This window comes from Grampus griseus (genome assembly GCF_964374135.1).
Source record: "Grampus griseus genome assembly, chromosome: 5".
In the NCBI taxonomy this organism is placed as follows: domain Eukaryota; kingdom Metazoa; phylum Chordata; class Mammalia; order Artiodactyla; family Delphinidae; genus Grampus; species Grampus griseus.
This window is the reverse complement of record NC_138998.1, coordinates 69,298,907-69,311,528: the sequence shown is the minus strand read 5'-3', so window position 1 is coordinate 69,311,528 and position 12,622 is coordinate 69,298,907. Positions and strand designations below refer to the sequence as shown.

Below are 12,622 nucleotides of genomic sequence, written 5' to 3'. Positions count from 1 at the left end.
TTTAACCCAATGCCTTATGATGTATGTTTTTCTTACCCTTATTTTATAAAACTGTCTTCTTCGGGCTAAAGATCACTCACATTTAAACAGTCCTGGCACTGTTCTGCTTTGCAACCTTTGACAACTTTTGGAGTACCTGTCTTAACTCTTTTAAGTTTTCTACATCTATCAGCTTAGTCTAATATGTGCAGAAATTATGACTTAGTTATCACAAATTGGGTATTTTATTGTTTAAATTTTATTGAAACAATAATTATTATTTTAAAACACATTTTGTAATATAATTAAATAATGCATCTGTATTATTTACAAGCACATGGTAGCTACTTCACTTGGACAAAGATATTAATTCTTCAGCTGAAAGTATTAGAAGAAAACACATAAATTACCCTATTAAATCTTCAGGAAGTAAATTCTTCAAACTTTCTTGACCCATGAAGATTTTGAACTTGAAGTGCACAAAGGATGAAAACAATTTAAAATGCAACCAGTTTGGGGGCCTCAAACTAGGATTGGTCTGTTAACGCTGACAAGTGAAATAACTGCTCATATGACTGAAATATGTTCTTCTGTATAAACCTTCTAAAGGAAGTCAAAGATTGTCTTGACACTTATTCACCAGAGATATACCACACTCCAGCTATTGTCTACCACTTATGGAAGCAATCATGAGTTTACAATCTTTTCCTGGTTTTGATTTTAGCCAACCACATGAATCCTGGAGAAGACACACCCATGCTCTGCCTTATTTTACACATCTAATGATCACCAAATCTTTAATAAGCATCATTTATGAGCAAAGTTCTGGGAAGAATTATAAAATAAAAAATGGGAGCTCATAATCAGGTGGTAGATGGAATTAAGTGATCTTTAAGGTTCCTTCCAGTTCTAAGACTTAACGATGACTTGTTAGTAATCCTCATATATGACTGAACATGTTAGCATCATTAATGAAAATGGTGGCCATGGACTTCCCTGGGGGTGCAGTGGTTAAGAATCTGCAGAAGACGGGTTCGATCCCTGGTCTGGGAAGATCCCACATGCTGCGGAGCAACGAAGCCTGTGCGCCACAACTACTGAGCCTGCGCTCTAGAGCCCACGAGCCACAACTACTGAAGCCCTTGCGCCTAGAGCCTGTGCTCCACAACAACAGAAGCCACCACAATGGGAAGACCGCGCACCGCGATGAAAAGCAGCCCCTGCTCGCCACAACTAGAGAAAGCCCACGCGCAGCAACGAAGACACAATGTAGCCAAAAATAAATAAATGTAAAAAAAGAAAGAAAGAATATGGTGGCCATGGCAGCAAAATGCAATTAAAAACATTTAAAAAATATATTTTACCAAAGAAAATACCAAAATGTATTGCAAAGTATCAAGACATGAAAAAGAGCATTGTTAGACCGTAAATTACAACTGTGCAATGGGAGGCATGTGAAATTCAAGCATTCAAAAAAGAGCTACATTTAAGAGGCTTGTAAGACCATGCATTTGGTTATACTGTGACGTCAAATTATTTCCGTAGGTGCACAGGTTTCTCTCTCTCTCCCTCGTTAAAACAGAGACAACTTAAAAACTGTTCTCCAGTAAGAGAATTATAACATGATTTCAGTATCTTTAATTACTCATCTACACAAATGACCTTAGATCAAGCACAGGCAAAATATAAATTGCAGTAATATCTACACATAGTGTGAAGGTTTTTAAAAATAATACGAGTTCATTCATAGTGCGCAAGTAAAAACAAGGTTAAGTTTTAAATATTCAAACACAAAGCCATGATTATTCAAAAGGTAAGCATATTTATGAGCACATTTCTATACTGCTGAAGTTCCTGAAACTATAGCATATACCAGCTTAGAGAACTGCGATTTAAAAAACAATTACTTTGATCCCCTTTATTGGTAAACTAAAACACCATTATAATTTTTTAGCAGATAAATACCTCCAAAATAAATAAAAAATAAAATTATTAACTAGTTAAGGGATTTACCTTTTAAACCTACACTCTGAATCTTATCCATGTGTAAAATTCCCAAATTATAAGGTCAGGAAACACCACTCTCTGCAATGTTCCCTACTTATTTTTACACTATTCATTTGCATCTGGAGGCTAAATAATTTGTGGGAAGGAGTCTGCTGGAGTAAAGCCTGGAAAGAGGGGATAATACAAAGAAAAGAGAATATAATTAAGCCGCTAAGAAAGGCTGATTGCTCCGCCTATAACTAAAGCTCAGCTGAACTATAATTCAACCGTGAAGCTGCAAGAACTGCTTGTTTCCTGTCATGATTTGCCTACACAGTTTGATTTTTTAAATTGATACCCGGATGAGTAAATTTTAGATATAATCTATTTACAGTTGTTCAGTCTTCCATGCAGAGCTTTGTTCATTCTATTCTTTGCAAATTCTGACATGAAAAACAAATGATTCCTGGTCTGGTTAGAATTTAACTTCTGTATATTGAATTTGTTTTTATTTGTTAAATTTGTATACTTCTGTATAGTGATTTGTTGGTATCTGAATCATTTGTAAGTTCTGAACTACAGACACAATACACAGGGTTTACTGTTGAGAATCTGAATTTTATTTTTTTCTTTTAATAACATCTGCATTTAATAAATACCTGGCTTTTGGGTGGGGAGGGAAGCATGCTTAGTGTGAGACTAGCCATAAGGGAAAAAAATGTATAATCCATGAAAGAAGTTGTATTACTGAGGAGGACGGGGAATATCTGGACTCTAATGTGGGATTTTAAATAATATTTTTATTATCTATTTATATATTTAAATTACAAATACTGATCTCAAAGAAATGGAGACATCCATCCTCCCTCCCCCACACCTTTCTTAAATTTATACAAAGAGATGCAATAGTAGTACTGACTTAACATCAGCCTTTTTGCTTGGGGGCAATCTGTAGAAATACAGCTGAGGGCATTCTTCCCTATCCATAGCTCACAGAAATAAACATGGTCCTATTTCTTTTTTTCTTTAGAAATAGATTTGTAGTTATAAAGTGGTTCTGTTTTACAACTGCAAAAATATTAATTAATCATTGCATGATGTTTGCTTCCATGAGGGTGTTTACCCACTGGCCAACACTGGTTAGAGGTAGTTAACCGGTAAGGTCATTTCCTAACCTTTGCACAGAACACGGGGGAGCTCTACTCCCTTTCCATTCACCCACTATCCCTAGGTCTGAAGGATACAGAAATGTCCTTGACTACTCAGCTCCCAAATAAAGTATACTGCTACTAGCTGCTTAAAACTGGATCTACTTTTCTTACCAACCAGTTTAAAACAAATATTTCCTGAATTCTCAATTTTGGAAATATTTTGTGGTATACTTTAACCTTCCATATTAAGTGTCAGATCTTGATAGAGATCACAATAAAGAATGTAGATGTTAAATTAAAAAAAAAAATGTGGGGTGGCAAGGGAACTGTTACCAAAACATAATTTCAAGAAAACTGTAAAATTAAGTAAATTGTAAAATAAAAACTGTCACACAATGGGCATTTTTATTAGAATAAAGGCTTAATGAAATGGCAGTAAAGAGCAGAGTTAAATGAGATAGACATTTAAAGTAAAAAATGGCCTATTTCTTTGCTTTAAAGTCCTTTAGCCAATAAAAAAAATTATATAGAAAATGAAAAGGATGTGAGGATATTATTGTAATTGAACTGCAATGAATTAAACTTTATATTTTTCTTTAAACATTCCGTGAAGAGGTGGATGGTCAACACTATTCTAATTGTTGAAATAATTTCTATTTAAAATACAGTCTTATGAAAGAAGGCTTTTTTCCTGAGGCCTAGCTGAAATGTTTGACAATAGTTGAAATTAGTCTAAATGAAATTAGTCAATTGATTATTCTTAATCTTTCTTATCCTATGTCACAAACCAACAGCTCTGTCAAATGGTAAAAAAAACACTGTTAACAAGAAAGCCTAGCTCAAGTATACAACATCCAAAATGAGTGAATTTCAAATGGGTAGAGAGAGTACAAAAACATCAACTGAATCAAATAGGTAAGCTGCTACTCACTTAGCTTCTACGGCAACTTCTAAGCTGTCAATGAAGGGTTGAAATCTTTCACTGAATGTACACGGAATTGTAATACAAATTAACCTATTTGAGGAGTTTTTCTGTTAACTCGCTTTCTTTCATGAGATGAATATAAACTGAATTATCATGGTCAAATAGTTTCTGGATATAGAACATTACAGATACAGACAACAACTCAGCAGGTTACCATCAATTTATACACAATTGATAGCCTTTAGAAAATTGCCATCAGTTTTATTTCAAAACACCTAGCATTCTTTTCCTGGAAAAGAAACTGACATGGAGTAACATCAGCTAATGAGTTAGTTGAACTAGTGCCACGACAAATCAGACAACAAGCAGGAGAGCGAGCTTCTTATCTTCAAGGACTGAGCCTACTGGCCACACCAAGTTAAATTATCCCAATTTGTCACTTTAATACAAAAAAATACAATGTTAATGCCATTTCCACTGCTTTCCCATTGAAAAGGCAGCTGATGGTTAAAGTGCCTCTAACACGCATAAATTATTTTTATTCCATGACTTTATTTTATGTTTAGAAAGGTGGAATAGCAGAAGAAAAAAAAGGCAGGACAAAAGGCTCTGGAGTTTTCTTTCTTCAGATGTGTGCAGAGGTGATTATATTATGAGTAGGAGGTCTGTAAAAATAAACAGAATTTTCATTGATAAATTTAGGTCTAGGGAGACAAATGTAAAATTTCTAAGTAAATTTTACTACTGCATGATCATAAAAATGTTGAAGCTTAACTGCCTAAGTTTGCTAGTTTTATTAAATTTAAAATATCCACCACCAGAATATAAAATATTTATCAAACATGACGTATGAATCAAATATTGGACTTCATCTTCAGCAAGTATCAGAACTGGTTACTGAAAATGATCAGGCTGAGTAACTCCATGCATCTTAAAACTGTCATTGCGGAAGTATTCTTTAAGATGCTTGGTAACTTTTATTAAATGGTCAGAATGAAGCAAGGCTCCAATTTTACCAGATTTATTCTTTTAAATGGATTTGCAGGATACAAAATAGATCATCTGTCCAATTCACAGATATATGTAACAGTTCGTGGCATAGAGAGTAGAGACAAGTAGGGAACAAAGAAAGTTGGGACAATTTTCCTGTACACAGCTGGCCTCATAGGACTGCCCTGGCCTGCAACTGAGGCAGACACTCTGGCAGGAAAAGGCATGTTCCCAGCAGCAAGACTAACTCCAGATGCCACACTGATCAGCTTAGGGAAGTGACAATGACTGTTCCGTAAAACACTGGTTGGCTGTGGGCTACCTTATTTCATTGAAAAGATAGAAACATACCTTATATTTTTAATGGGGTTTCTGTGAATTTTTCCCCCAAAAAATCATATGTGTAAACAAAGACATCAAGTAAACTGGTGTTTATGAAGAGAATCTCCAAATCCAGAAGACTCTCAAAATGTTCCTAACGTTAACTACTGATAGTAATTAAGATGATGAGGAAGACATCGTAACACTTTATGGTTTTAAAAGAAAATTTTCATACATTGAAGTTGTATAAAACATTTACAAACACAGACACTTAAAAACACTGAATTATGTTTGGTCTGAGTTAAAGATGATTGATATTTAGTTTCTAGATATATTTTTGTATACACCCATACACCAGTCTTAACTTATGCAAGAGACAAACAAAGTAACAAAGCATTACTCTAAAGCTTTTAACTCCTTCCTCTCTCATTCATTGCTGGTATACTGTTCTGAATGATGTTGGTCTGAGCTGTGCTTCCCTTTCTAGCTTGCTTTCTCAAATATATCGCCCCTACACTACAAGAAAGTAGGTAGTCTGATTTAAGGGCCTTTTCTGAACAGAATGCATCTAGGGAGAGAATGAATCTTTCACATTTCTACTTTCACTTCTGACTGTGTTGCAGGCTGCCTATAGTGTAAGGCTCACAGATAAAGTGAGTAATTAAATATTTCAAATTAATGATAAGGTCTTAATTATAGCATTTTCCCTTTCTCAACTTCTTCTATAAAAGACTTACTAATTATAATTCTTCAGCAATAATTAACAATTAACTCTGCTATTAAGAGAAGTCTTCCAATATACAATACTTTATTGAGAACTGCTTATAATGCCAGACTACAGAATTAAACAAGAGCCCATATATTCAGAAGAGTCCTAAATTCTACAGGTATCTAAGTTACTTTAAATTGAAAAATGGTTTATTTAAACGTTTTTAAACGTTGAGAATAAGATTAAGAACAATTGTTAAAATTTTTAGTCAAGACAAATAAAAAGCTTTGCAAGTGAACATATACACAATTATCCATTGAATATGAACAATGAGAAATAAAACAATGAGAGCTGAAGCTCAATTCTTCACATACAGAAACTCTATGAGCCACCTGCACACTATGAAATATCTTAGCTTTACTGACCTTTCTTCTGTTCAAAGAGTTCTAGAGGATATTTTTAGTCTAGCCACAAGGCAATCAAGTTATTCAAAGGAACATCATACATACAAAATTTAGAATCTAGTTTCAGAAATTCCTCCTTTTTAAATTATTAAATTACATTAAGATTATTATTAAGGAACAAGTTGGATATAGTTAAATAGAATGATTATTAAAATAAGTCTAAAATATAAATTTTGTGTTTAGTCATTACCAACGCAATAAGAGGTTTTTTACTCACTTATTACAATTTATTTCTCCTGATGAAGAGCTTCAATAAAAGCATCAAGTTTTTCTTGAATTTCTCTAACTTTCTCTGTGGAGATAAAAAGAGATAATAAATTAGTTAAAAACAAATTTATTTTTCAAAGCATCACAAATCACAGAAGATAAATGGTTTGGGATACTTTAACGACTTGGGAAAAGGGGGGAAAATTACCTTAGCACCACACTCCATCTTATAGCCAAATAAAGTTCGAACAGATTATGTAATAGCAAGAGCTTCTAAATTTTTGGAAGGGGAGGAGCGTGGGTGGGGGTTTGTGACAGATACCTTTGAGGATTTAATACAAGCTGTGGATCCTTACACAGAAAAATGCAAGTATAGATAAATATACCATTATGGATAGAATTTTAAGGAGTTGTCAGATTCTCTGGAGTCTAACCAAGGACTCACAGTTAGCATTATCTGGAACAGAGGAAAATATACAATAATGAAACCATTTTTTAAAATTAGAAGAGAATACAGGTGAGTATATAACTGGCCTTCAACTGGGAAATGACTTTCTAAGTATGAAGTAATGGGAAGAGTTACAAAGATCAACCAATATGACATTAAAATGTACCCTTTATATGTCAAAATGTCCTAAAATTGAATGGCAAAAGAAATTGTACGAAATATTTTCAACAAACATGAAAAAGGAAATAACACTTTAAAAAATAAAAACGTACTTTGCTTGCTGTGAATGAGGAAAGGAAAGTTTAAAAACACCAGAAGCACTGATGACAGATTTACATTATTTTATTTGATTTTAGGTTTTCATGTTTATAGATGTTCAAATAAAATCTACAATTTCTCTCTGAAATATAAAAATTTCCTTCAAAATGTAAACTACTCACAGGACACACGCCTATCTCTTAATATTAAAAACAGAAGTCATGATTTATTCTACTTCACTAACCTAATCACGCAGCTCCCGTTTTAAAATACAGGTTATAGTAAGCATGGTAACAAATATTTTTGTCCTGTTAACACAATTTAACATGTTGGTGAGAATTATCAATTAAAGTGAAATGACTGGTTCAAAGCTGGTGATCTAGAGGCAAAACTGCAAAGCATTCCACTTTATATCTTAGAGAAAAAAACATGTAAGAGGTATTAATAGTCAACATTTATATTTCCCCCTGCCCAGAACTTCATGCATACTTTATTTGTTGGCAGTCACTGAATGGCTGCATAGTGCAAAGCCTGAATAAGACAATATTCTCACTCTCATGATGTTTATATTCTTTTTCAGATTTTTTTAAAAATTGAAGTATAGTTGATTTACAACATTTCTATCTTTTAAAAGATACAAATTGTATCATTTAAAAATAAATAATCTGCAATTGAAGATATAAGTATCCCTTTTTAACAGTGAGACAGCATTTGTGATGAGTAGCCAATAAAAAGAACTATCCTTTTTGTAAATTCTTATTAGCATTGCAGGAACTCAACACAGCCTACCAGGGTTGCATATAAAGAATGTAATGTCTTCATCTTCTTTTTCCAGTAATTCAGCACTTCTAATTCTTGATATTAGACCGAGACTAACACACACCAAAAAAAGCCAGGGGAGGGGGATCCCCTATTGTTTTAATCAAATTATTTACTGAGAAAATATGATTTTAGTTATCACAAAGGCAGGAGTAACTCCTTATATATAAAAAATTAAACTCTTGGAAGTTTAGTTTGTACTTTTTGGTAGTCTGTTTTGTTTTTTTTTTGTTTTTAAACTAGCAGTCAAACCAGTAAACATACTTCCTTTCTCAAAATAAGGCCACATTTCTTATTTTAAAAATTATTTCATGTAGTTGCTTAGAAAGAGTTCACCTATTTTCTTCATTGAACATTTAGAGAATTCCAGATACCATAGGTCATCAGTTGAAGAATTTTTAAAGGGGGTTGGGAAACAGGTGGAAAAAAGTTTTCTAAACTGTCTCAAAATTTTGGAAATGGATGGGGTCTTTAAAAAATCATCTAGCTTAAATAGCACAAAACATGGAAATCTAAACCAAGTGTTCAGAGCCTTAGCAGCTCTCTAACATTAGACTGAGAACTATTTCTACTTGGGAAAACTGTACTGTATCAAGAAAGGAAATCATTCTATCTGCTCCATGATCAGAGTACAATCAGGCAGCTGAACGGCCAGCTCTACCCATCCTTTTGCCCTGTCAATGACCTCTATGTTCAGCTGGACAGACTATCTGTGAGTGAGTGATACAGTAGCAACCCTCACAAGACACTGTTCAGAGCAAGATCTATTTGTATTGAAAGAAGCCAAGAGCCACTCTGATGCATGTGCCTAATTGTGGAATCTGAATCAAATTCAAATTCTTCTAAAATTAGAGATAAGTGATGTTTTATGTAAATGAAAGTTAAAAAAAACTAATTAATTTAAATATGAAAACCACAGAATAAAAAATTACCAAATTTCCCTTTAAAAAGCTTTTATACAAAATATTTTACAATCGGAATATCAGGACACTGTACTGAAACCTCAAGAATGACACAAAAAACATTAGTAAGTTACTAGGAAGTAATGCGGGGAGAGGAGAGAAGAGGATGGAAGTAAATGTTAAAAGAAAAAAGAACAGTTGTGATAAATGTATCCTTTTAATACTAAATTGAAAAACACATTTCTTCATTCATTCCTTCACTTATACAATGTACTTAATGGAGTGACATGGGGACACACATTATACCCTGCCTTTGAGAAAAATTCCTTGCTTACTTTCTACCTCTCTCTAAGTCTGTAAGTGTCTACTATGTTTTGCGTGATGTCAGATCCCACATTTCATTTGGTCCTCATACAACCCAGCAGGTTTCACTGCCAAAGATGAGGACATTAAGCCTGGAGAGTTAGCCTTGTCCACACTCCTCCAGTTAAGAAACACGTACTAGATCTGCTACCATATGCAGACTCTAAATGGTAACAAAACAAATGCTATTATTTCAAATGTATTTGGTGAAAGTTTTACCTTTTATGTAAGATAAGACATTTTGATAAAAATTAGGGAGTGAGATAGTTACTGAGCACCTCCTAAGTAGTTCTGTGCCTAGAAATGTCTAAAAAATGTATACTATGCTACCATACTCGGATGAATATTATTACCTCTTGAGGAGACTAGATCTATACACACTTGGAGAGACCCTTGGAGAACAATATAAGACCAGGAAACTGGCCCAAAAACGTCTAGCATCTTCAGTGTCTACAACAATGTCTGACTCGCTATATATGCTCAATAAATATTTGATAAATGAAGTTCCCAAAAGTATGGCATGGAAAATGAGGGCTGTACGTTATCAAGAAGGGAAAAAAAGCACTTAACATGCTTCCTGGATGTTATGCCAGGATCACAAGAGCTAGAGCAAGTCTGAGAACAGGAGGCAGGGTATACACTGACAATGAAGCTCAAGGAAAGCTGGTGGGTCACCTGAACCACATAAAGCACCAAGGAACAGAGAATACTCGGGTCTTAGAACACAGTAGCATTTTGTGGGGGCGGGGGGGGGGGAAATAGGGAGTGGGGTGAGGGACAACTTAATTATTGCACCTTAAGAAGGCTAAAATATGCTGACTACACAAGCACACACAAGCATGATTTCATGCTTTGCAAGGAAGCTATATTACAAATAATATAGCAGCATTATTTTCCATATTTGAATTCATTCATTTTAAATTCTGATGTAAGGTTCCAGCACTGTCTTGTATACCAACTATGCCTCCTGGCTGCACAGAAAACTGAGTTATGTGTAAAAATCAAATTGGAATGTTAGCAACTAACACTTAACACTTTCTGATCCTTCCAAATTAATGTTTCACTATTACAGTGTTTTCAAATCCCCAAATATTATGGTATTTAATTTTTTCACCATTAGAACTTACTTTCCCACAGAAAAATGTGTATATATTAGCATGGCTAATTATACAGCAAACTCCTTTTTCTATTAAATATTTGCAATAAATATTTATATAGTTAAAGAATTCTTATAAATTTGTGATTTACTTGATAAACTAAACCAACTCAGGAAGGGATTAACAAACTGCTATTTTTGTTACACTGAAATAGCCAATTCCACATGTAGTGAATACTGAGTCTACTTTCCATTTGTCCAATGTTTACTTAAAAGATGAACAATTTCAAACATCAATTCATTGTGCTTCTTGATTGAGTCATGAATATTCCCATAATCCCCAACTCATAAACCGTCAGTCTCAGTGAATGAAGTTCCTTCTCTTTTTTCTTTTCTTCGGATGACTTGACACTCATTCATGTTTTGGGTCTCTTTATCTCCACATGAAATGATACTGCTACTCTCATTTTTTTTTTTTGAGACTTCTGATACTTGCTCTAAAAGTCTCAAATATAGACTAATCTGTAATTAGGATTTGAATACACTGTGAATACCAAAAGGCCAAACCCGGGAGAAGGTTCACTTCAGTGGTTAATAACAGTTTAGAACAGGAACAAAGAACCACACACAAAACACTACCACATGAACTGAAATAAACCTTTTACAGCTTTTGATCTTTTTAGAGAAAGCATAAAGAAACGAGCTGCAAACTTACTAATGCAGTGTATTTTAAACAAAGCACACATCCAAAGATCCAAATGTACCTTAACAGAACTGCTTCATAACATACTGCATACACATTTTGTACCAAGCTTGAGGACACCTTGTAGGTGAGATTTTGCTATAAAAAGCTGTTCACTAAAAGAAGGAACACTTCTTATTATGTTATATATGTTGCTCCTAAACAGGCTTGCTTTTCATTAGACAATTACACGGTAAGTGCTCTTTAGAAATTCAGTATCTAAAGGAATCAGCTAGGGAAACAAGCAAAGAAAACCAACCACAAAAAAAGTGAATAACAGACCAGATTCAAGAGTCTCAAAACTACAGTCGAAATCTTAGACTTGGCACAAGAAAAGATGTACACCTCTTACAGTTAAAAGGAAGAGCCAGAGATACAGAGTCAAAGATGTATAGCTAAATCTAACACTTATCTTCTGAATCTTGGCCCTGCAGTGTTTTTTCCCTACAAATAGGTATGATTATTTTTAAACAGACTCATTAATGAAGACAAACAGTATACTTCTGCTTGTTAGAGAAGAAGGAGGCATCGTTTCCTATGTCCTGGAAAGCTGTTTGAGACTTGGACAGTAATTGTAAAGCTGGGTGGGGTCCCAGACTTCCAGGAGTCTGTGAGGTGGAAATAGAGTTCTCTGGGTTATTTCCATTGTTTCCAAAGTTCAAATGGATATCTTTGTTTGGGCCAGAATTACATCTACTCTTGTAACAATTAGTTATTTAGGCTGATTAAAGATATAATTGCAATTTTATGTTTCAAACTAAAACTATGTGCATTGTAGACACATCTTCTAAAACATGGACTTCACAAGAGTATACAATAATGAAAGGAGTGTTTGATGAAAAAAAAATGTTAGGAATCCCTGGTCTAATGCCCCTAACAATCAATGGAGTAGTTATTTCATATGACTTTTTATCAAGATGAGAACATAATGTATTAACAGGTATACGATAACGTGATCAGGGGAACTAAGTTTCTAGTCCTGGTTTTGCCTTTAATCTTACAACCGTAGACAAATCACGGTGCTAGTTTCTTTATCTCTAAAATGAGGGAATGAGTCTAAAAAAAGCCCACATTACTCTAAAATTTAGGACTGAAATGTACTATTCTAACTGATCATGTTTTAATTGTACCTTTTAAAACTTGTAAATGGTCTTTTCTTTGTTCTTTAGTATCTTTTTATTTGATGTTAAGCTCCTAGTAAAAAATGCAACCACAAGTGATAATATTATTCTCATAGGGTTACAGAATTCATTGTAGAAAGA

At 33.9% G+C, this 12,622-nt stretch overlaps 1 protein-coding gene across 4 annotated transcripts in view; it reads right to left on the bottom strand.

The window, feature by feature from the left end:
• Positions 1-298: 298 nt before the first annotated feature.
• The window catches only part of OPA1 (OPA1 mitochondrial dynamin like GTPase), a 96,854-nt gene continuing 84,530 nt past the window's right edge, over positions 299-12,622 (bottom strand). For all 4 annotated transcript variants that reach the window (XM_082654993.1, XM_082654995.1, XM_082654994.1 and 1 more), the window contains 2 exons: positions 6,743-6,817; positions 299-4,706 (listed from right to left, as the gene is read on the bottom strand). In XM_082654993.1, coding sequence (XP_082511119.1) covers positions 6,753-6,817 — 65 coding nt within the window. In that variant the 3' untranslated portion in view covers positions 299-4,706; positions 6,743-6,752. The remainder of the gene's footprint in view (positions 4,707-6,742; positions 6,818-12,622) is intronic.